Below are 22,415 nucleotides of genomic sequence, written 5' to 3' on the forward strand. Positions count from 1 at the left end.
GAATCGAATGTCAAAGACAAAAGCCACGTAAGAATCAGGAATGAGCTCTTTACTGAGTAACACCAAGTGTCTTGTCATTTTTACACATTAATAAAGCCACATTAAAAATAAATAAAAATTTAAAAAAAAGAAACCAGGCTGACTGCCTATCTGGCACCTATCAAACCCCTTCGCCACTTGGGGTGATCAGGCTGGAGAGGAGTCAGCTGGTATGAGCCGAGGACCAGCACGGGGGGTCGGCCGCTACAGCAGGTAGGAGTCATGTGCTGGCCACTCAACTGGGACTCCAGGACGTGGCTCATCCCCACCACGCTGCCTCTTCCCCCCCCCCAACATCAAGACACCATCACAAGCCGAAAAGAGAACACGCGGTGCATCAGTACTCTGTGTAGAAGGACGGAGAAGCGGCAACCGAGGAAAAGCCGGCAAACGTCTAAATCCCAACTTATCTCTACAGGGACATCTTTACTCAAGGATGAAAAAGAAGGCAAACAAGTTCACCCAGAAATACTCGTCAATGGTGCTTCTCAGCAGTTCTGGGATACCACCTCCTTCTCACGTAGGGGGAGGGAGATCGATAAAAAGCCATCATCAGAACAATCAACAAGTACGTCTGCCATAAAAATCGTCACACTGTATTTTTTCATAAATGTGAAAGGAAAAGCAGCTATATTATTTTCATTTCCATCTTCTTTCTCAGACAACCCGGACAGCCTGAAATCAGCAAGGATGACCCAGAAACATGGTGTTCCCTCTTCAACCTTGAGGCTAGAGAATTACAGCCACAAAGACCCGTGGGACCTCAAATAAGAATAATCTGATCTAGATAGCTAGTTTATAACACTTCACATGTTAACATCCGACTCTGCCTCCCCCAAAATGATCCTGAGAGCCAATAAATGAAGGTGTGAATATCCCCATTTCAGGCAGGAAGAAACTCAGATTGAGGGGAAGTGATTAATCTGAGGCCAGCAGCTCTCTTCCCCGAGTTTGGCATCCCTGCTGTCAGCTGAACCATAAATTCTCTAAGGACAAAGACAATGTCTTATTTCCTAACCCCTAACATAGTCAGAGGCTTCCCTGGTGGCTCAATGGTAAAGAATCCACCTGCAATGCAGGAGGCGCAAGAGATGCAGGTTCGATCCCTGGGGAGGGAAGATCCTCCAGTGAAGGCAATGGCTACCCACTCCAGTCTTCTTGCCTGGAGAATCCCATGGTGGGCCACAATCCATGGGTTCACAAAAGACTGAGATACTAAACAACAACAGGTAAGAGCATGCTCAACAGCCAAATATATCGGCTGTATTTAACTAAAGTCTTTCAAGCCAGAGCCCAATGGGACCTTTGTAACCATACAAAGCCCACCTCCAAAACAAGGCTGAAATTACTTGTAAAAATAATGGGATTTCAGGTCATTTTAAAGTTACATCGTGTTCTCACAAAAGAACCATTTCATAAACAAGAAATGTGTAATTGTACAATCCTACAGAGCCTTGTCCCTTCACAGCTACAGTCATCCTAACTCATAACATGTTGTGTTCTCAGAGCAATTTTCTTTTACAAAGTGCTTCCCCATATCTCATCTCATTTAGTTCTAATGCCCTGAGAGAGGACAAGGAAAGAAAACAGAAACTTAAATAAAACCCAACTGACATCTTTACTACTTGTTACAAGTGCCTGTATTGGTATTTAAAAGCAGACAACCAACCAACCAACCCACTGGCGCTACCTGGGGGGCTGTGAATTAGTGCAGCCTTTCCCTCAGAACACAGCTGTTGAGAGGGATCTGAGCATAAACACCGTCACACAGAGTGGTCACTTCACCTGGAGGAAGTTGGAATTAAGTGCAGGAAGACACAGGAAAGGCACAGCGCACGCGTCACTGTGACAGCGGCCCCCACGCTGTGTGGGACAGCCCTCAAGAACACACAAGAAAACTGCTCCAGACTGACCAGGTGCCCAGCAGCTACTGAAAAGCAGTGCAGGGGACTTTCCCGGTGGTGCCGTGGATAAGAATCCACGGGCCAACGCAGGGGACACGGGCTCAGGTCCCACGTGCCTCGAGGCAACTAGGCCCACGGGCCACAGCTACTGAGCCGGCGCGTGGCAACTACTGAAGCCCATATACCCTGGAGCCCGTGCTCCGCAACCAGAGAAGTAGCCCCTGCTCGCCCCCAGCTAGAGAAAGCCCAAGCACAGCAACAAAGACCCAGCGCAACCAAAATTAAACAATTTTAAAACAATGATGATGCAGAATCCTCTTTTGGTAACTGAAATGAGATATAAATGCAAAGAGCCCAGAAGAGACTATCACTTAAGAGTAAGAGCCCACATATGTAAAACGACATTTGTACAAGTGCAGGAACGCCCCGTTGCTGCTGCTGCTGCTGCTGCTAAGTTGCTTCAGTCGTGTCCGACCCTGTGCGACCCCACAAACGGCAGCCCACCAGGTCCCCCATCCCTGGGATTCTCCAGGCAAGAACAGTGGAGTGGGCTGCCATTTCCTTCTCCAATGCATGGAAGTGAAAAGTCAAAGTGACGTTGCTCAGTCGTGTCCGACTCTTAGCGACCCCATGGACTGCAGCCCACCAGGCTCCTCCATCCACGGGATTCTCCAGGCAAGGGTACTGGAGTGGGGTGCCACTGCCTTCACCGGAACGCCCCGTAGGTGACTGCAATAGATTTTATCTTCATGTTGTTGTCTGCAATGAATGACTTCTAGGACAAAATAATCATTTTCAAACAGGGGCAAACATTAATGGCCCAATTACATATGGGGACTACATGTGGATTTTATCTTCCTGTGAAAATGAATCAATGACTGCAGTTATCACGGGTAACCGAGGATACATCTGGCAGGAGAATGCATCTCTGAAAAATGGGTCCAAAGGCAGTATCCCCAGACGGCCTCCCACTGTGGCAGGCGCTGGGTCTCATGCCCCAGACGGCCTCCCACTGTGGCAGGCGCTGGGTCTCATGCCCCAGACGGCCTCCCACTGTGGCAGGCGCTGGGTCTCCTGCCCCAGACGGCCTCCCAGGCGCTGGGTCTCATTCCCCAGACGGCCTCCCACTGTGCCAGGCGCTGGGTCTCGTGCCCCAGACGGCCTCCCACTGTGCCAGGCGCTGGGTCTCGTGCCCCAGACGGCCTCCCACTGTGGCAGGCGCTGGGTCTCGTGCCCCAGACGGCCTCCCACTGTGGCAGGCGCTGGGTCTCGTGCCCCAGACGGCCTCCCACTGTGGCAGGCGCTGGGTCTCGTGCCCCAGACGGCCTTCCACTGTGGCAGGCGCTGGGTCTCGTGCCCCAGACGGCCTCCCACTGTGCCAGGCGCTGGGTCTCGTGCCCCAGACGGCCTTCCACTGTGGCAGGCGCTGGGTCTCATGCCCTGGCAGTGTCACTGTAAAATGTGCAACCTTTGTCCCTAGACACCTGTTTCCTCAGCTGTGAAATTCTGATTAGTGAAGCTCACCTTTTTCCGCTAGATCCTTACCAATTCCCTCCCACTACTGGATAGGATTTTAAATACTCAGCAAATATTTCCTAAACTGTGTGATGACAGAAAATTCAGCCTCTACTCATGTGGCGCTAACAGGGAGAGATACACGTAAACACTGATTCCAGAGAGGTAGTTGTAAGGAGGCAGGCTCACAGAAAGGGGGCTTGGCTCTGCCTGATGGGAGGAAGAGAGTAGCAGGCTGTCCCATCAGGTCACAGAGCGGTCTAGGTGGGCTCAGCAGGACTGGGCAGGCAATCGGCCCCAAAGCAAGCTGAGGAACCAGGATGTGCAAAGACCAGGAGGCTGGGTCAGCTGCAGTGGAAAGGGTAGCCCCAAGCTCAAGGCAGAGCAAGGGCTTTGCGTGCTGCATAGAGGACAAACTTAGCTTGAGCCAATGTTCAAGGTCAAGGAACACTGCTCCAAGGCCCAAGATGAACATCTCCGTGGAAAGCTTCAGTGCCGCTCTAACCTGAATTCTCAATCTGTCACTCCAGTTCACGACCCGGTCAGGTTCAGAAATCAAGAGCTGGATAATACAGAAGACACTCAACCACCAGAAAGTGGGGGGTGGGAAGAGATCACATCGTTGTCTAAATTTTTTTTTAATAATATTGTGTTCATTTCAAGTGTATAGCAAAGTGATTGGGTTAGTTTCAGGTGTACAGCAACACTGTGTTAATTTCAGGTGTACAGTCAAGTGATTCACTTTCGGGTGTACAGCAATACCATGCTAATTTCAGGTGTACAGCAAAGTCATTCTGTAATTTTTTAATTCAGATTCCTTTTCATTACAGGTTTACTACAAGATACTGAATATAATCACCTTCTAATCTTTAAAGCTTTGTTCTGTATTCCAAAACGGACTTTAGAGTATCTGTTGCTCTTCATTTGGCTTGTTAAGAGGCACAGAATTCATATGATTTATTCATTTCTGAGTCAGCCTGGAAGGCTGCTGACAGGCCTCATATCTCTAGGTTGGTGATTTCCAACTGTGTAATCATACCTTCTTGAGCATTTGTGCATAGTATGCAGTTTACAAAGTGCTTTCACATCAAAAATCTCACTGACCCTCCCAGCCACAAGCCTGTGAGGTGCATGGAACAAGTTTTCCGGGTGAGGAAGCAGCTCAGCGAGGTTATGTGGCTTGCCCAGGGTCACACAGCCAGTGCAACACAGGGCTCAACCCTGAGCTCAGCTCATATTCCCAATCTTGTCCACTATGACCACAGAGGTGCCCTACATTCAGAACAAGCCCCTCACAATGTGAGGCATTAAATTCCCCAAGCCCACATACAAGCAACGAGGCATGGACACAAAGCACAGAACACTCCAAGTCCTAACAAGGTCGACATCCAACTGCTGCTAAACAGAGTAAGCATTCATGCAGCGCCCCTCCTGCAAACCCAGGAGGGAATAAATGCAAGAAACACATGCACAGCCCTAATCCCTTCTCATTTCCTCCTGGCACCTGTTTCTGCCCCCACAGGCACCAAACACTTCTAACAGCTGATAGAAATGAGAAACAAGAGATAGCACACACAACCATTGTAGATCAAGCTCTAACCCAAATTGTGGTTGGGGAAAAAAATGGAGAAAGAACCACCCAGATTTGAGAAGAGAGCCACGAAAACAGGGCGCCAAAAAGTCTCCCAACATTCCCCCTGGGTGACTCAGTCACATCAACCAGAGGGTCTCTTGATGGAAAACACCCACTCCACACCCTACCCAAAAATACTGCTGACTGTACCGGAGAAAATATGTGACAAGAGCCATGGAGGGAATACAAAGGGGCAAAATGTGTGGCTATGAATAAGATGACCTTCTAGGACTCCTGATAACTGAACACTGCTACCAGTATTTCAATGCTCACTGCCTACCTCTTCATGGGTGGTGGAGCTTGACAGACTTACCAAATTAGAACTTAAAATCCAATTTAGGCCTTCTAGGCCGCACCAGCTCTCAGAATCAGCTCCCAAGAACTGTCAGTAGGGTTCCCCTTTCTAAGGCCTTCATACGTCCTATGAATGTGTAAGTAATTACGTGTAATGTTCTCATTACTCACGCAGCCTCATTAACACATCTGGGCAGCCTTTGTTGACTGCCCAGCCCAGACCCTGGTGAGGATTTGAGGGCAAATGATTTCCCCCAACGCCCCGTGGTCCCCTAAGCAGCAAAAGTCAGGGGCAACAATAAGATTGCCAGAAAAAGCATCGAAGCCTATTTGTCACAGACCCTACAAAAGCAAATGAATTCAGAAGCCTGGAGAGCAAACACAGCCCAGGTCAGCTCTCAGGTACACCGGAGAGGATGGGATGGGGGCACTTATAAAAATGCGGAGCAAGCACTAGCCAGGCCCCAGGGCATCTGGGACCTCAAAGCTTTTTCCTAAGGAGACAGGCAGCTGGGGAGAAGAGGGTAGCTCCACCAACTGGTGTTTAAAAAAATAACAAACACTCACTTGCAACAGATCCACTCCTGCTATGGAGGCTGACAAACTGCCTCGACTTCCCCCCAACTTTCTCAAGTAAAAAAACCTCACCAAAGGCTACCAGGAGCCTCGATTATGGCCTTTACCCCACCTCCTGGGGCTACTCTGATCATTCCTTTTACCTCCAGTTCATCTGGACTAAAATATGGGGAGGAGATCCAGCCTTTCACTCCCTGGCCAGGAACTGCTGGCCTCGGTTTTCCCTTCTATAAAATGGACTCAACAGTCTCTTCCTCTCCTGTGAGCTCACTAGAGAAACAGTAACTGTGGGCGGTTATTTCAGAACTGACTGGGTCTTCTCCTCACAATGCTAGGGTGTTTCCTACAGTCCAAGCTCTTCTGGTACAATTCTTCAAATGGCAGAAAAGTCCTAAGAGGCATGGGCGAGCCCCCTCACAAGAGTAGTCAAGTCTGTGGACAGACAGACCGGTGGAAGTAGACAGCAAGCCCAACAGAAACACAGGGCCCAAGGCTGGAGCCCAGCTACCCACTCAGATGGACCTGAGACCTGGCCCTTGGGAACGGGATCCACCTCTGCAAAATGTGGGCCCCTCCTCACCCCACACATCCTGAGAAAGAGAATGAGAGAACAACGATAGACAAAAGCCACCTCCAAGAAGAGGTGGCAGGACAGGACGTGCCAGAAGCAGGCAGATCGATCAACCGGGAGCAGGCTCAGCTCTACTTTTGACAATTTTATTCTGAATCAAAAATGAATGAAAAACTCTTACTGAAAAGTGTGAGACTATCAGAAGGCCATGGGGTTGTTAGAAGTCAAGAAAAATTATATCCTAAAAGGATAAGGAAAAATCTCACTCAAATTGTCTTTTTCAAAAAAGGAGACCAAAGTCATCCAAGTTCCCACCTTCTGGAATGAAAGTGGTCTGAGATGAAGGGGCAAATGTGGAGAAGGCTTTATGGGCACACAAAAGGGACCCAAAACACCAAGTCTGGGGCCTGGAAAAGGAAGCAAGGTTTGCAGAGGAAAGAAACAAGAGAAACTGATTCAAACAGAAAAAACTGAAGTTCAATGTGTCTCGTTTCCATTAACAGGTAGGCTTAAGGATCTGAAATGGAACAGAAAAGATGGAACAGAATGGATCTGGAAGGATCTGAAATGGAATCTCCTAAGTAAGACAAAATAATTAAAGTTGCTGGATTACAAGATATAAGCTTCTGAACTCCACATAAATGAAGTGTAAAATCACTCATCTTTCTAACCCCCACCATCCTGAGAACTACACAAACTCTGAAAGTATTACAAATTACCTCAGCAGGGCCACTCTAACTGACCCACATTTTATCTATGCTACCTGGCATGAACTAGATAAGAAGTCTAGTTTAATATTTGGGGATTAAGGCTAAATATAATGGAAGCACTCTTAGAGCTGATAGGGACCATTAAGTTGGTTAGCTAACATAGAGTCTGTTAAGCAGTAAATCGTTAATATACATGTACATAGGTTGAGCATATACATACAAGTGAATGTAATGAACACACGAATATGCTTTTAGTGACAGATTTTTTTAAATTATTTATTTGGTCTCAGCTGCAGCACAGGGGCTTCTCTTGTGGTGCCCCAGCTCAGCTGCCTCGAGGCATGTCGGATCTTAGTTCCCTCAACAGGGATCAAACCAGTGTCCTCTGCCTTAGAAGGCAGATTCTTAACCACTGGACCACCAGGGAAGTTCTTGTTACAGATAATTTTGAGAATTCGTGGTACTCCATGGCAAGCTTTTTTGTTTGTTGGGAAGGGAGTTCAGCCATAAATGAAGCTTGGTTCTTAAAAGGGAACCACTTGCAAAGCAGTATGGGTGCGAAACCTTACAGATTTCACCCAAGTCTTTTAAATGGCAGGCCCACATCTACGTTAACAATCTCGTTTTTACAGTAATTCACTTTTATCAAGGGTTCCCAAACATTTAGCTTCAAGTTTTCATAGAAACCAACTGTCTTGCCACACTCGGTCAAAGGTTTATATAATATTTAACTGAAATTTCAATGATAAATCTAACCGGAATAACCAGATTTGGGAACAAACAACTGGCACTTGGCAAGCCTTCTACGTGGGTGAGAGCCAAAGGGGACAGGGGCACACACTCCCCCGGGCCTGCCCCCTGGCAGGGGCTTCACGCAGGGATGTCACGGCCAGGATGTCCTCCTTCTACGTGGGTGAGAGCCAAACGGGACAGGGGCACACACTCCCCCGCGCCTGCCCCCTGGCAGGGGCTTCACGCAGGGATGTCACGGCCAGGATGTCCTTCAGCCAGAAGAACTGGGTAGGCTGCGTAGGTGGAAGGTGGTTAGTACCAGAGCTGTTGCTATGATCCTGGGAAAGATTTAGATGCAGACCAGTAACACGAAGATCAGAACCATACAAGCAGAATTCCAAAAAGGAAACTACTCAGACTGAAAAACGTATGACTGAGTGTTAAAAAGCCAGGTCCTCAGACCAGCATAACCAAGGGCAAACCTTAAAAATAAACCTAAAGAATCTCTTGAGCATCCATTTACAATTTAAAAAAAAAAAACTTGCAGTAAACTAGAAAAGTGCGCATCTACCAAGAAGCTCAAAAGTTCATCTTCACCAAAAAAAAAATAAAAACCATAAGGCGGGAAAAAAAAAAAAACCATAAGGCGGAGGGGAAAAAAAAAACCCACCAATGCCCACCTACAGCTAACAGCATCGTTCCATCCATGCTGCCCTGGCAACACAAGCTGCACTCTGTAAAAATACTGCCAGTATAACACCTCTCAATTTTTACAATTCACTCTGGAGTCTGAGCTGCCTACCTGAGCACTTTATGTCATTTTTCCAGATCCAGATTACTAACTGATCATGGTTCGCTTTACCAAAGTTACATATGTTTTGAGTGACATGTTTCATCCTTATTTTTCCATTAGCCCTGTAATTTTTAGTGTTCGATTTTGTAGGACTTAATGTTTTTCACCAACACAGACACCATGCTACGTGAGATATAGCTCTGGTTACACAGATCTGGACTGTTCAGTAGGACAGCTTCATATGTTCAGTTACACAAAGCAATGACTTGTCCATATTGAGCTGTCCTGTAAGGATCAAAAAACACACTAGGTTTCAAAGACACAAGATGGAAAAAACAAAGTAGATTTGTATAGATCTCTATAAAACTCTCATTAAACTAAAAAAAAAAAGTTCAGCTTAGCCTTTACCGAGTGTTCCAATGTTAGGCTTAACATGACTTTCCCATATCATCTCTGAAAAGAAGGGTTCTATTTAAAATCTTAAAGACACTGGTTACATACTCAAAAAAATTTTTCTCTTTCTGAAGGAGGAAATTTTAAATAACCTTTGGAGCAGGATATATATTAAGATTAACACTGGAGTTCTTTCCAAGGCATCTGGAAGTGAGTCAACAGCCCTCAGCCAAGCAACAAGAACTGGTCTGACCTCTTACGACAGGAAACAGCCATGAAACCATCTAAGCACCAAGTAATTCTAGTTGGCCCTTTGGGCCAATGGCTGTGCGGAATACACAAGTCAGATACTTGTCTACAGTAAAGTAATAATAACCCAGGTAATCATAAATTGGATTATTTTTAAAGATGATTTTTTTTTTCCTTTTTAAATCTCAGCAACACACTTCGGACTCTTGACAGCAGTATTCCTTCCATAATCTCTCCAGACCACGACTGTTGCTAAACTGTTTCTGCCCAGAGACTTATGTGAAAAAGAGAACGGTTTTTCTCCACTACTAGAGACAGGCAGAAAGCAAGCCACCTAAACAGCTCAAAAAAGAAAAAAATACAGCAATTAATTAAATAAGGTATGCAGGTTTTTTCCCGGAGAACCATAAAATAAATCAATTGGGTGTAAAACTGGTGGGGGTGGGGGGAACCAACTTATAAATCCTACCACTACATTTTGGTGTAGTTCTACTTTTTCTCTTTACAATTTTATGCAATTGTAGTAAACTTTGCTTTTGAATCTTGTAACACAAACTTTTCCCAGAGTTTTCAATCATACTGCACTTTTAAATCAGAAAATTAAATACCTAAAATTTACAACCTAGTGTTACAAATTCTTCTTGAGCTGTCCTAGAAATCAAACTGATAATTTGTTTTCCTGCTAACTACATGAATCATATCTTCATGTGGCAGAGATTTTTATTTCAAACTCATACCTTCTATAAAGCACCAAGTATCAAATAGTTTTTAAGTCTAGGTATCTTATCTGTTACACTCGACAGCAATAATCAACCAGTGGAGTGACGGGAATGGCATAAGATACCCATAGAGCAAAACATGTAACTTTTTATTGTCCAAGTGGATTGGGGCTTTGAAAGGCAAACGTTTTCAGTTATTTAAGGTACCGTAGTGGGACTCGTGCCCAGCAATTAAGACAGGATTACACTACAATTTATGAGTTTTTCAAAGATGTCATTTAATATGAAATATAATAATCATTTTCCCCAAAGCCTGCCATCCACAAACTCTGTTTTGCTAAAGCAATAAGCTAAATAGCAACGCGGCAGGCAGCTAAGGCTTTTGAGATCAACTGCAGGAAATGCGCTGCCTTCCACCAGCTCAAGTAATGATTTCATCTTACATAGAAACAGCATAGTTTTACATCTTCCACGCACATCATCTCACGCACGCGATCTCAGATAAAATGAAAAGGCAAAAGCATGTATTACTTTTTCTATTTTACATATGAGTAAATAAACCTAGATTTCCCGCCCCTCGGACTCTCGTTCTGAAGAACTGAGCCCAAGACACCTTAGACTTGCAGTCCAAGCACACCTACCGATGACTGGTCTTCCGTCTGCCCCAACCCCTAACCTACTCCATAGGCCTAGAGCTGGCATAACGAAGTGCCGCTCTGGTGTTTCAAGGCTTCCAGAAAAACCAACAGCTGATGCTGTGCAGCATCACCCCGCCACATCCTGTCGTGACATCCCCAACACGACTTAAAGTGACAAGGTGGCCAAACCCATCACGCGATTCTCCTGCAAAACCAAGCTGCCCCACTGAAGTTTCCCTGCTTTGCAAAAGCACTGACGAGAAAGCACGACCACCACCGCAATAATGCCACAGCCGTCAGCAGACCTGGAAACAGAGGAAGCGAAAACGTTTTCGCAGACAGGAGGCGTCTCCGCCCTGCTGCCCACCTCCGAAACGGAACCAGAGCAGGGTCGGGGGCGCTCGCAAGGGGACCAGAGGCTCCCAGCGCTCACCTGGAGGGCAGTGCGGCGCTTCGGGGCGGAAGGCCGAGGCCGATCGCATCCTCCTCCTCCCTAAGCGCGGCAGCCCCCGCCTCCGCACCGCTCCCTCCGCCCCCGCAGCCCCGCCGCGCTGGAAACCTCCCGCCCGACTTTTGACGTCACGGAGGAGGAGAAGGTTCCACCCCGGCCCGTCCCTTTGTGACGTCACAATGACAACAGAACCCGGCCGGAGCGTCCGGGAACCCGGAGCCGCTGGGGGGCGGAGGGAGGGGGAGGCGGCCGGCGCGAGGCAGGGGAGGAACCGGGGGGCGGGGAGGGGGCGCGCTGACGTCTAGCCGGCTTAACCTGTTGCTCCCGGGCCCGCACTGGAGCCGGCGGGCCAGGCCGCGGGGAGCCGGCTGCGCCGCCGCCGCCATGCTCTGCCGTGCGCGCGCTGGGGGGCGCCCGCCGCAGCCGCGCGCTGCCCGCCCCCTCCCCACCACGCCCCCGCCCCGCACCGCCCCCTCCCCAGGCGGACCGGCCGCACCGCCCCCACGCCCCACCCACCCACCCGCTCGCCCGCCCGCCGGCCCGCGCCGCCCGCCCCGAGCCCGCAGCCCGCCCCCTACAGGCCGCGCGCGGCCTCCCAGACCCGGCCCAGCCCGCCGCGACCCCCGCGCGCCGCCCTCCCCCCTGCGCCGCACCGGCTCGAGCACGTCGGGAACACGGGCTCCGCTCCCCGAACGTTAACTCGTGCTCTGCCTCCTGCGGCCGCCGCCAGACACCGGCAGGCGGCCGGACGCCCGGAGTCGACACAATCCGCTGACCACCGGGAACAAAAAATCCCACCCCGCGCCGCTCCCCAACTTAGCGATGGCGGGGGGGGGGTGGCGGGGGGGGGGGTGGCGGGGGGGGGGGGTGGCGGGGGTGGCTCTGGTCCAAGTTCTACCCCCTTTTTGCTTTGTGGCTGCACCCGGATCGGACGTGCCCCGGGAAGGCGTCCACGCTCGCAGGCAAGCTTGTCTCCCTGCAGTTTCTACAGCCCGAGTTTAAACTAGTCCTTTGCATTCTCCTCAGCCCTCTGCAATGCGGATGTATTTTAATTCTTAAATTCTTTAGGGAGCAGCGTTTTAAGTTGGGCTTGATTATTTAACCTTGCATTTCTTTCATAGTTGAAGTTTACGTGTCTAGGTTGGATCAGCCCTCAAGAAGAGGTATTCAGCTTTTCCATTAAATCTATTTTTTACAAAACCAGTGCCCCGAAGGTCATCTCCCATTACACACATCACACTGCTCAAAAAGGGAAAATATTAACACCAATTTGTCCACCCGAGTTAAATCAAACTTTCTTATAACATTGCATTATTCCTAACGTGTGTTCATTCGGCCTTTTCTTTTTTTTAATGGGTTCTTTGATTTAAAGCATGCAGCTAATCACCGATCACTCGAGTGCATATTTGGTTAATCCTCGGTCCCCCCTCTCCTCTCCCTCCCCCCAAACTTAAAAAAAAAAAAAAAGCCACCACACACAAAACAAAAACACTCCCCATGCCAATCAAAACGTAGCTGTACTATGCACAAAACATATTTAACTATTCCAAACCATTTAAATCTCGGAATAATCACCAAATTTCAGAAGCCCAGTTAACTGGGAGAAATTAATTGTAGTCACTTACATTTACATTCACATGCCTACTTAAAAACGTTAACTATATTCTATGTCTTTTTCCCCTAAAACTGGAAACCATGAATTTTTAAACAAAACCAGTCCCATTATTAAAGTCAATCCCAACAAATGCATTCCCTGTAACATGATTCCCAACTGGTTTATGTCGCGAACCAAATAAGCCAAAACGACCACATACATTAAATTTGATGTGCCAGTGCAAGGAACAAGATCGCCATAATCGGACCCTCGATTGCAACTTAAAGGGCTCCCAACACAAACGCGTTACACGATTTCCCAAATAACATTAATAATAATAACACAGACTCATTTGCATGCAAAGTGCAATATGGGGACAAATCCGCCCGAGAATGCAGTTTAGTTATATTACCGCAGCCCCCACCTCCCCGACTAGGCTCCACCAAAATCCCCTGCCTTTCATCTAAAACTAGATTATGGTTGTGTCATTCGAGGTCAATTTATTCACTGGAGGTATCGCTACACCAATCTGTTTTTTCATCCAAACTAGGCAGACACGACTTTGCCTGAAAAGCCTTCTTTCAGAAAAGAAAGAAACAGCCTTATCGGACGCTGTGTTTCAAACCCTTCAGCTGCAGAATTATCTATAAACTTGACATTCACAGCCATTGCTTAAAACTACAAGTCAAAGGATGTGTTGTTAGGAGCACTTACGTATTTCTTCTGGATGATATTCCTCTTGGGTCTTTCCTTGCTCATTCTGAGATCCAAATGCTGATTGCAAAAGGGGACAATTGCTTCATGAATTTAAAGCCGTCAGAAATTTGCAAAAAAATATCCTGGTGGTTTTTATTGTTGTTGGTGGTGGCTGATCTTGTAATCCGACTTTTCTTCCTCTTTCCCCAAAGCCCGATTCGCCTTGAAATAAATCCGAAATTGGGAAGGGAAAAAAAAAAAAAGCCAAAGACGAAGCAAACAAAAAAAAATTCACTTTAGTAAAACACTCATAATGGAAAATTTCCCCCGAAACACACACACACAAAAAAAACCGACGCCCTTCACTCCCCCCCCTTTTTCCTCCAAAAACTACATCAGCGAAACGTGAAGGTCCTTAGTGTCTGAGCTGTAGTTACATCTTGGAAAAGAAAAGGGAAAGATAAATAAAAAATGTTGGAAGTCACGTTTGTGCTGCAGCAGCAGTGCGAGCAGAAGAGTCAACTCCAGCGGCGGCGGCGGCGGCGGCAGCACCACAGCGAGGGCTCGCCGAGTCTCTTTTTTCCAAGCCCCCTAACCAATGAGATAGAGGCTATCCAGCCCAACTTTAAATGGACTCTGCTTTTATACAAGTTAGGGCTCCTCGGGTAATTCCCCGCCGGACGCCAGCCGAAAACTCCCACAGCTGGGCCACCAGGAGCCCGCCTACTCCGGTGCCGACCGCCCCTGGCCCAGCCCAGAGGACCCTCACGGCCCCGTCGACGAGACACCCGAGAGGCCTCGACAAACCCTTCCCGGGCTACCCCGCAGGCATCGCTCCCACGCCGAGCCTAAGACTGGAATTGAGAGAGGCTCCCTAGCTCAATGCATGGCACGCTCGGTCGCTCCACCTCACCCCCTTTCCCCAGCTTGCCGCTCACCCCTCGGCCGCCACAACGCTAGCCCCCGCCACGCCTCGTGTCTACCTGCAGCCGGGCTACTGGGTGCCAGTGCCCCAGGACGCCTGGCCCCGGGGAGAGCCGCCTATTCCCGGGGCACCTTAGAATGGTCCCCTTGATCTTCTGGAAGTTGTAGTCCCCCGACTACAAAATGGCTATGGCCATGGGCGCTGGGAACTACAATTCCCAGCCTGCCCCGCAAGCCTGTCACTCAACTCCCCTCCCCTCCTCCCCGCCCCCGCCCCCCTGCCGGCCCTGCCAACAAACGCTTGGACGTGTCCCGCGTGTGACACTGAGCGAGGCTGGCTCGGGATTGGCCCGCAGAGCGTGTGGTCCGCGAGCGAGGAACTCCCCACGCCGGCCCGCCCCCGCCCCCCGGCCGCGGTCCCCCTCCCCCCGCGGCGGCCGGCCCCCTCCCCGCGCGCCCCGCCCCCACCCGCGGCGCGAACCGCCTGTGGAATCGAGGAATCGCGCGCGCGCCGCGCCGAGCGGCGGGGGAGGGACGCGCCGCGTCCCGGGGGAAGGCCTCGGAGCGTGGCGGCGCGGGGGGCGGTGTCGGCTAGGGGTTGGAGCCCGTCCTGAGGAAAACTGGGCCACGCACCAAGAGGAATCCTCGGTGCGAACTAGTTGATCGGCGGCGCCTGCTGCCTCGGCGGCACAGCCGGTGTCACCTCAGGACACCGCCTCGCCTCTCCACACGGAGCGTGCTGCGGTCGGGCTCGGGGGAGCCCGAGGTCACCTCGCGGAAAGGCCACCTCCCGGCGCGGCACGCGGCCTGGCGGGCGAGGACGGCGTCGGGGGTGGGGGGACCCCAAAAGGGAAGCCCCGGCCGCCGCCTCCAAAAAAAAAAAAATCACCGTCTTTTAAGAGATCGCGCTGGATCTTGGCTGGTCCCGACGTCTCTTGAGTCTGGAGTGCCTGTTAGCGAGGCTACAACGTTGAGGGGAAACGAGTGGAATATGGAGTCCGAGCCACACAGACCCGCACACCGCAAGGAAGCGTCTGGAACGCCGAGTGCCGGGAATACCACCCGCGGTAGCCACGCGAGAACCCGCATTCTACCTGCCTCTGCCCCCTGTTGTGCTCATTTAATCGTTGATCTAAATGAAGGAGGCGGTCCCGGTGTATCTCTTCGGCCTTAGCCTTATTAGCTACTTCAAGTCTCTCTTAGCCAGTCTGCATTGTTAATTTCCTTATTCGCACCGTAAATGTAGAGCAGTGATGTTTTAAAGGATCTCCTCTCGGGCAGTTCTTTTAAGAAACGAGAAGTGGAATTAAGTACGCCTTCATATTCATTCCTATACATTCAATTCTCCTTCCCATCCCCTAGATTCTCCTTATGTCGGAAGTATCATAATCGTTAGGTTTTATGTACAGCAGTGTTTGAAGTGTTTGAGGACTGTCTAGAAAGGTCTCAGAAACTGGAGGTGAGAGACCTGTCATACCACCCAGGGCCCTTTCCTAAAAGGCACGGGATGGCCTCTCTGAAGCTGGTCCATCTCCTCATCAACAAATTAGTGATCATCACATCTTATGGAGTAGATTATGTAATAATGTTAGCCCAGCTAAGAAACAGACACGTTATTAAAAGATTTCCGTAAATCAAATAAAGTTTTGCCTTTGCTGCGCAGCATGGTATGCCGGATCTTAGTTCCCTGATCAGGGATGGAACCCGTGGCCCTGAAGTGGAATCAGAGTCCTAACGGTTGGGCCGCAGGGGAATTCTCAATAAAGTGCTATTTTAAAATGCTTTTTAATTATGACTTTACCTTTTTTTAAAAGATCTGCTTTCAAAATTGAAATAATGTTTCATATGTTGATTTCAGTCATAAAAATAAATGACCTTCTGTGCCTTCATATGGCACATATCCTGAAGGACCCAATAGAACAGATTCCATTTTTCCGTACTGGCCACCCAAGTGACTTTATACAAGTGACTTTTTACAATGAGGTGGTTTCAACAGACTTTCTGATTATTATGACCTGTATACTGGCAGCCTCCACTTCTCCACACTCAGGGTTTTAGCCAGCTCTCAGGAGGTTTAATGTCAGATTTGCCCTTCCCCAGGCAAAATTCTTAAGAACAAAGGTGGGTTTCTTCTAGGTTCTCTCAGCTAGCCTCTGAGGCTAGGCTTCTCCGTCCCCAGGCGGAGAACTCCCCTGCTGAGCTACCAACTCCAGGTCACCACATAAAAACCATTCTAGTTGAGGCTGGAGGGCAGGCGAAAGGAAGGAATTTGCTCATTTCCAAAAGATTTGGATAACCTTCATGTTGTTTTCCCTGAAAGGGAAAATAGACTGGTCTTTTTAGGGGTTGAAAGCCTTTCCTGTTGTGGAAGTAACTATCTCCTGATGAACTTCCTTTTACCTTTCCTGTCTTTTTACTCCTCTTTTTCGTTCTCTATCAGTGAATTATCACTCTTTCTCCTAATGATTTTAACCTCTTCTAGCACTTCTCTTGACCTCTTCAAGTCGTGGTGTGAGGGATGGGAGGGTGGGGGAAGACCTCACTAGGTACAGTGTTGCTACAGGACCTACATGCCAGCACTGATCTCATCTGAGGACAGAGAGCACTCAAAAGTCCTTTGTTAAGAAGCACACGGCTCAGTAGAAAAGGCAGACTCACTACTGATTATGATACCTCTGAAAAGTACTGTATTTGCACTATGAAAAGGTTGTAAAGGGAATACATTACTGAGGTGACCAGGAATGAAGGAAGTTTGAAGGATGTGTAGGAGTTCAGCAGTTTGAAGTACGCTAAGCAACTTTACTTAAAAAAAAAAAAAAAAATCCTTGAGACCTAAAAAAAAAAAAAAAAAACGACACTCATGGATGGGTCTCAGTTTTCTTTAGAAGTAACCAAAGAGAAAACTGAGAGGTGAACAGGAGCCCGAACTAGAAAGGATCTGCATGCCACTTTGGACTTTGCCTGTAAGCTAAAAAGAAGCTCAGAAGGATTTTCACTAGAGGGATAAAGCGGCTTTGCGTATTTGAAAAGTGATTCTGATTGTGAGAGATGAAGTTGAGGATTGAAGAAAAGAGAGTCAGGAAGAGCTAAAAACCAGTTGCAATGTACTTGCATAAATAAGGTGAGAAATGGTTATGATCTGAATAGAGCAGCAGAGGAAAGAGCAGAGAGAGCAGAGAACAGGTTGAGAAATATTTAGAATGTCAAAAGTCAACAGGACTTGGGAACTGGTTAGCTGGAGGGAATGGTGACTAATGGGGCAGAGTCTAAATATCATTCCTTTAATCTTACCTTTTATACTCAGTTAGGTCAATTATCCATCATAGGAACATGATGGATGTGAAAGAGGAAGAGGTAACAAATCAGACAGGAATAAAAGCAGGCCCTTACTACTCTGGGTACACATCTGTATAAGCGACCATACTGAATCAAGCAGTCTAGTCCTCCACTTGATTTCCTATAAGAAATGACAAGGACATTAATATGACAAGTTAATAAAGACCAAGGACAGAAGAATAATGCACAGTCCTACATTATATGCATATTGAAACTTCCCTCTTAATGCAAGAAATGACACAAGTTATCCCAGGTGCTTTCAAACATGAATCAACTCCAAGGTTCTCCTAAGAAACAACTCAGGGTTCATCTTCGGCAGAAATCCTGCCTTAACAGCCCATCTTCCCCTACTGCCCTTTGTATAAGATACTTACATGCTTACATTCTCCAATTTCGTCTTATGTTCCCATCTCCTCTCCAAATAAAGAAATAAGCTTTTTAAAATCAGAGACCACGTTGTCTACTTCTCATATTCTCTCTGAGGCTCCAGAAACTTCTCAGAATTTGGAAGGGTCCAGTAATGCTTACTGATGAATATTTCACCCAAACTATAATGCCTGACTATTTAAAATTTGGCAGCCACTTAGTCTGTTGACTTTTCATCTCCAATTCTGTTCTGGAGCACCACTGTTTTTCCTCTTTCAGTATCCAAATTCAGCACAGTGCTGTATACTTCTTAAGGCCCCAGCTCCACTCTTACCTCCAGGAGCCTGGCTCCTGGGCTTCCTCACTCCTGATTTCTCATTGCCCCTGTTACTTCAGCCACATTTTTTAAAAATAAAAATTACAGGGACTTTGCTGGTGGTCCAGTGGGTAAGACTCTGAACTCTCAATGCAGGGGGCCTGGGTTCAATCCCTGGCCAGGGAACTAGAGCCACATGCATGCCACAACTACAAAGTCCACAGGCCGCGCGGAAGAGCCTGAGTGCCACAACTAAGACCCAGCGCAGCCAAAATCAATTATTTTTAAAACAATAATAATTATATGTATTTATGGGATGAGACGATGTTTGGATATGCATATCCATTTTGAAATGGCTGTTACAGTCAAGCTAATTAGCATATCCCTCATCTTGAATGGTTACCTTCAGCCCCATTTTTGAGCTTTTAAATTTTGCTCCACCTCGTCTTGTTTTCTGATTATATCATTTGTATGTCTCACCTCATTAGATTGCAAATTTCATGGGCCATGTTTTATCTCATACTGAGGCAGCCATTGGGCAATAAGGTCCATCACTGCGTGGGAATCAGATATTCCTAACATTAATCCTGAGTGACCTTAAGCCATTCATTTGACCCCTGTGGGCCTTCACTTCATCATACATAAAATGAAAGGGTTAAATTCAGTTATCACCAAAGAAATTTCTGGATCCAACATGCTCTAATCCTACCTTGACCTTTGGACTATGCTTCCTTGTTCCCCTCTCAGTGCTGGCCCCCCAAGTAGATTTAAATACATAATTGCTAGGTAAGGATTACTAGGGCAAATATCTTTATATACTTATACATAATTAATTGCCTAATATAACCTTATCTTTCTCTGTGATATCTGATGATACCTCATTTATATAGCTTGTTATAGTGCTTAAAGCACAGTCAATAATAATATAGTTTAACCCCTAAAACAACCCATATTAACATGGGTCTTATCATCTTCACTCTTCCAATATGAAAATGAAATATTAAGAGGTTCTGATTTGCTCAAAGTCATATAACGAGTAGGGTGGTACAGCCAGGAGTCAAACCCAGGCCTCCTGCCTCCTTATCCTATGTGCAGGCCACCTCCCTCGTTTTCAAAAATGTGATTCAAGACACATTATTCCATGAAATGTTACCAGGTACTGAAAGAAAAGGATTCTTTGAGGAAATAGATTTTGAGTTTCTAACTTACCCAAAGGTATTTTATTGTAGAGTTTAAAATCCCTAAGAGGCATATAGTTTTCCAAACTACCTTGGCCACAGAAACCCTTTTTTTTTTTTTTTTTTAAGGAGCTGGTATCCATGAAACAGTCTCAGAGACATGCTTCACCCAATATGATGAATTTATGCTTCAGAAATGATTGCTGACAGTAATTCTTATCTAAGTGACTGAATACTTTATGTGAAGTTTCTAATTTTATATAGGTCTATCTTGGTTTGTAGGGAGAAGAGAGTTAGGAGGAGGGATATACAAAATAATCTTTGACTGACATCAGGTTTATAAATAACTATAAGCCAGTGTACTTAGAAGGTGGGGGCTTCTATTGAGAGAAGGTAGAAGGCTATTTCAAGCTGAGTATTTTAAAACACACTAGAGGTAAACTGAGAAGTAAACAGCCTTCTTAAGAGTGAGTGATGTCAAGGAGACATTAGTCCTTTTTGTTATTCGCTGCTTCCTGTCCCTGAATTTACAGTCTTACTTGTTAAGCTTCAGTTAAATGCCAGAGCACAAACCAGACACAATAAAATGATATTTTATCCTGGTTGACAGTGGACCTCGTTTAGACAAATCACTGAAAGTCCTTGGTTCTTTGGATTTTCTAAAAAATTCTGGACTATCATTACTATTCTGCTTAGATTATGTCTTGTGTTATTGAAAGAGAGCTGGCCCCAATTCAGAAACTCTCTGGTAAGGCAGCCAAGACGGGAAACCTGCAGTTCCTAAAAATAGAAGTTACTGTTTATAATAATACTGCACTCTGTGTTTGGGGAGAAGAAATCATATTGGTGATCAAGGAAACCACAGGGGATCATGATGAGGAAACTGAGGCAGAGAGAATTACGAGTAGGCAGGGAAAGAAGGAAGGAATCCCATTAACCAAGATAACTTCTGTTGCAATTAAATGAAGCCCAGATGAAAATGCTAAGGGAAAAAAGGGGGCTGAGGGGTTTGCTTCATCTGACTGAGGAGTCCAGATTCTTAGTTTCAGGGCTACTAATGTTCTCTCATCTCCCCTACCTCTTTCCTGCTCCTTCTCTCTCTATTCATCTCAGCAGTTCTTTCTTCTGTCAGCAGCCAGTGAAGATGGCTCCAAAGAAAACTTGTTTCTCACCATGGACAAGGGGGTGGAGCACGATGTGTTATCAGGAGGGGTGGGAGAAAAACATTCTGGGCAGCAGAAAAGCAGTAGCAATCACAGACTACCAAAGGAATCATCAGTTCTTCGCTTTGTCAGGGCTGCAGAAGGGAGGGAGGGAGAAGAAAAAAGTATCAGTTCACCATGAGAAACCTAGAGGTGCATTTGATTGGAGACCAGTCCAGCTCAGCCCCCGGGCTACATCCTCTCCTTCACCCCAACTTCCACAGTTTGAGGTTTTCACGGACACATAGCCGAGATGCTGGTGAATATCCATATCAGACGCTCTGCCCACAGCTCCATGTGCTGCTAAACAAAAACAGATCCTATCTCCTGCAAAATTGTAACATCTGCAGAGATTATGTTCTTTTCTGAAATCTTAATGTTTCCAAAATCCCATATTCATCCATATTTTTACAGAAACCCAGGACCATTTTTCTTTCCGATCATACACACATACACACATAGAGTAAAACAGAAGAGATTCAGACATCAGCAGTTAAACTGCGACTAGAAATTAGTAGGTTATTAATTTCCAGATGTTTGTCTTCCAGTTGTCAAGCATTCATGAAAAAAAAAAAAAAAGAATTTGTTGAACAAAGGATATAAAATTGAATAAAACGAACCCTGTCCTCAAAACACACATACTAAGCACTAAGAGTCTTCCCTCGTGAAAGGAATGTCAGGAAAGACATTTGAAGGAAGTAAGGAGCCTCTGGTCTCTACTCAACTGAGGGCTGGCCATGAGCTGCTCAGGTCCTAAGCCCCCCAGCAAACTACAGAAGAGACCCCATTCCTTAACTCCACTCCATTCTCAAGAATCCAGAAGGTCGGCCTCCCCTCCCTTTATTTCCCCCTTTCCTTTTCGCTTTCACTTGTTCATTGATTGATTCATTCGTTCGTTCATTCTTTCATCCAAAGAGTACCCAGTGCTGCTTAGAATGCTCCTCTGACTCTGCACTGTCCCCTCTCTGATTCCTTGCGGTCCTCCTGAGGAAGCCAAGTGAAGCCCAAGAGTCCTCAGACGTGAAAACACCTGGGGTACGAAAAAGGGCGGTGGCACTGAACCCAGGTGAAGCCCAGGAAACCCAGGACAAGGCCAAGGGACCCTCATTGTCAGAATCTGGCCTTTATTACTACAAAATGACAGTTCCTTTTTGTGTCCATGTGTCCATGTGCATGAGATAAGGGCGGTGAGGGGCTTTCAAACGTGCAGTATCTTGGAGGGTTTTAGGCATTTATAATTGTAGACAAAGAGGAAAAAACCGCAGCATTGAGGTGATTAATATAGTAGAACTGACAGGTGAGATTATACTGGGAATCTGAAGGCTTGGGGCTCAGTCTCAGTTCTTTTGTGACCTTGGACAAGTCACTTTGCTAGGCCTTACTTTCTTGTGAAGAAGGAGACCAACCGTGGCTTAAAGGCCCTCCCAAATCTACTATTCTATGATTCTATACAAATCAATACTAATCTGGGTAATTTATAATCAGACTAATTTTACACATTGTTAATCTTGAAAATTTTAAGTACAGCAGTAAATTCTTACATAGATGCACACTGCAAAAATGGTGAGCAATAGGTCATGCTGTGT

At 46.9% G+C, this 22,415-nt stretch overlaps 1 protein-coding gene across 3 annotated transcripts in view; it reads right to left on the reverse strand.

Annotated features, from left to right (window-relative positions):
• The window catches only part of JARID2 (jumonji and AT-rich interaction domain containing 2), a 230,158-nt gene extending 215,561 nt beyond the window's left edge, over positions 1 to 14,597 (reverse strand). For 2 of the 3 annotated variants that reach the window (XM_027524238.1, XM_027524235.1), the window contains exon 1: positions 13,526 to 14,259. Coding sequence is in view for 2 of the 3 variants with exons in the window: in XM_027524235.1 (XP_027380036.1) it covers positions 13,526 to 13,570 (45 nt within the window). In the remaining variant the exon portion in view is untranslated. Of the gene's footprint in view, positions 1 to 13,525; positions 14,260 to 14,490 lie in introns of those variants that run through there. The other variant, XM_027524236.1, reaches the window with a different exon arrangement.
• Between the last annotated feature and the right edge of the window lie 7,818 nt (positions 14,598 to 22,415).

This window comes from Bos indicus x Bos taurus, chromosome 23 (genome assembly GCF_003369695.1).
Source record: "Bos indicus x Bos taurus breed Angus x Brahman F1 hybrid chromosome 23, Bos_hybrid_MaternalHap_v2.0, whole genome shotgun sequence".
In the NCBI taxonomy this organism is placed as follows: Eukaryota; Metazoa; Chordata; class Mammalia; order Artiodactyla; family Bovidae; genus Bos; species Bos indicus x Bos taurus.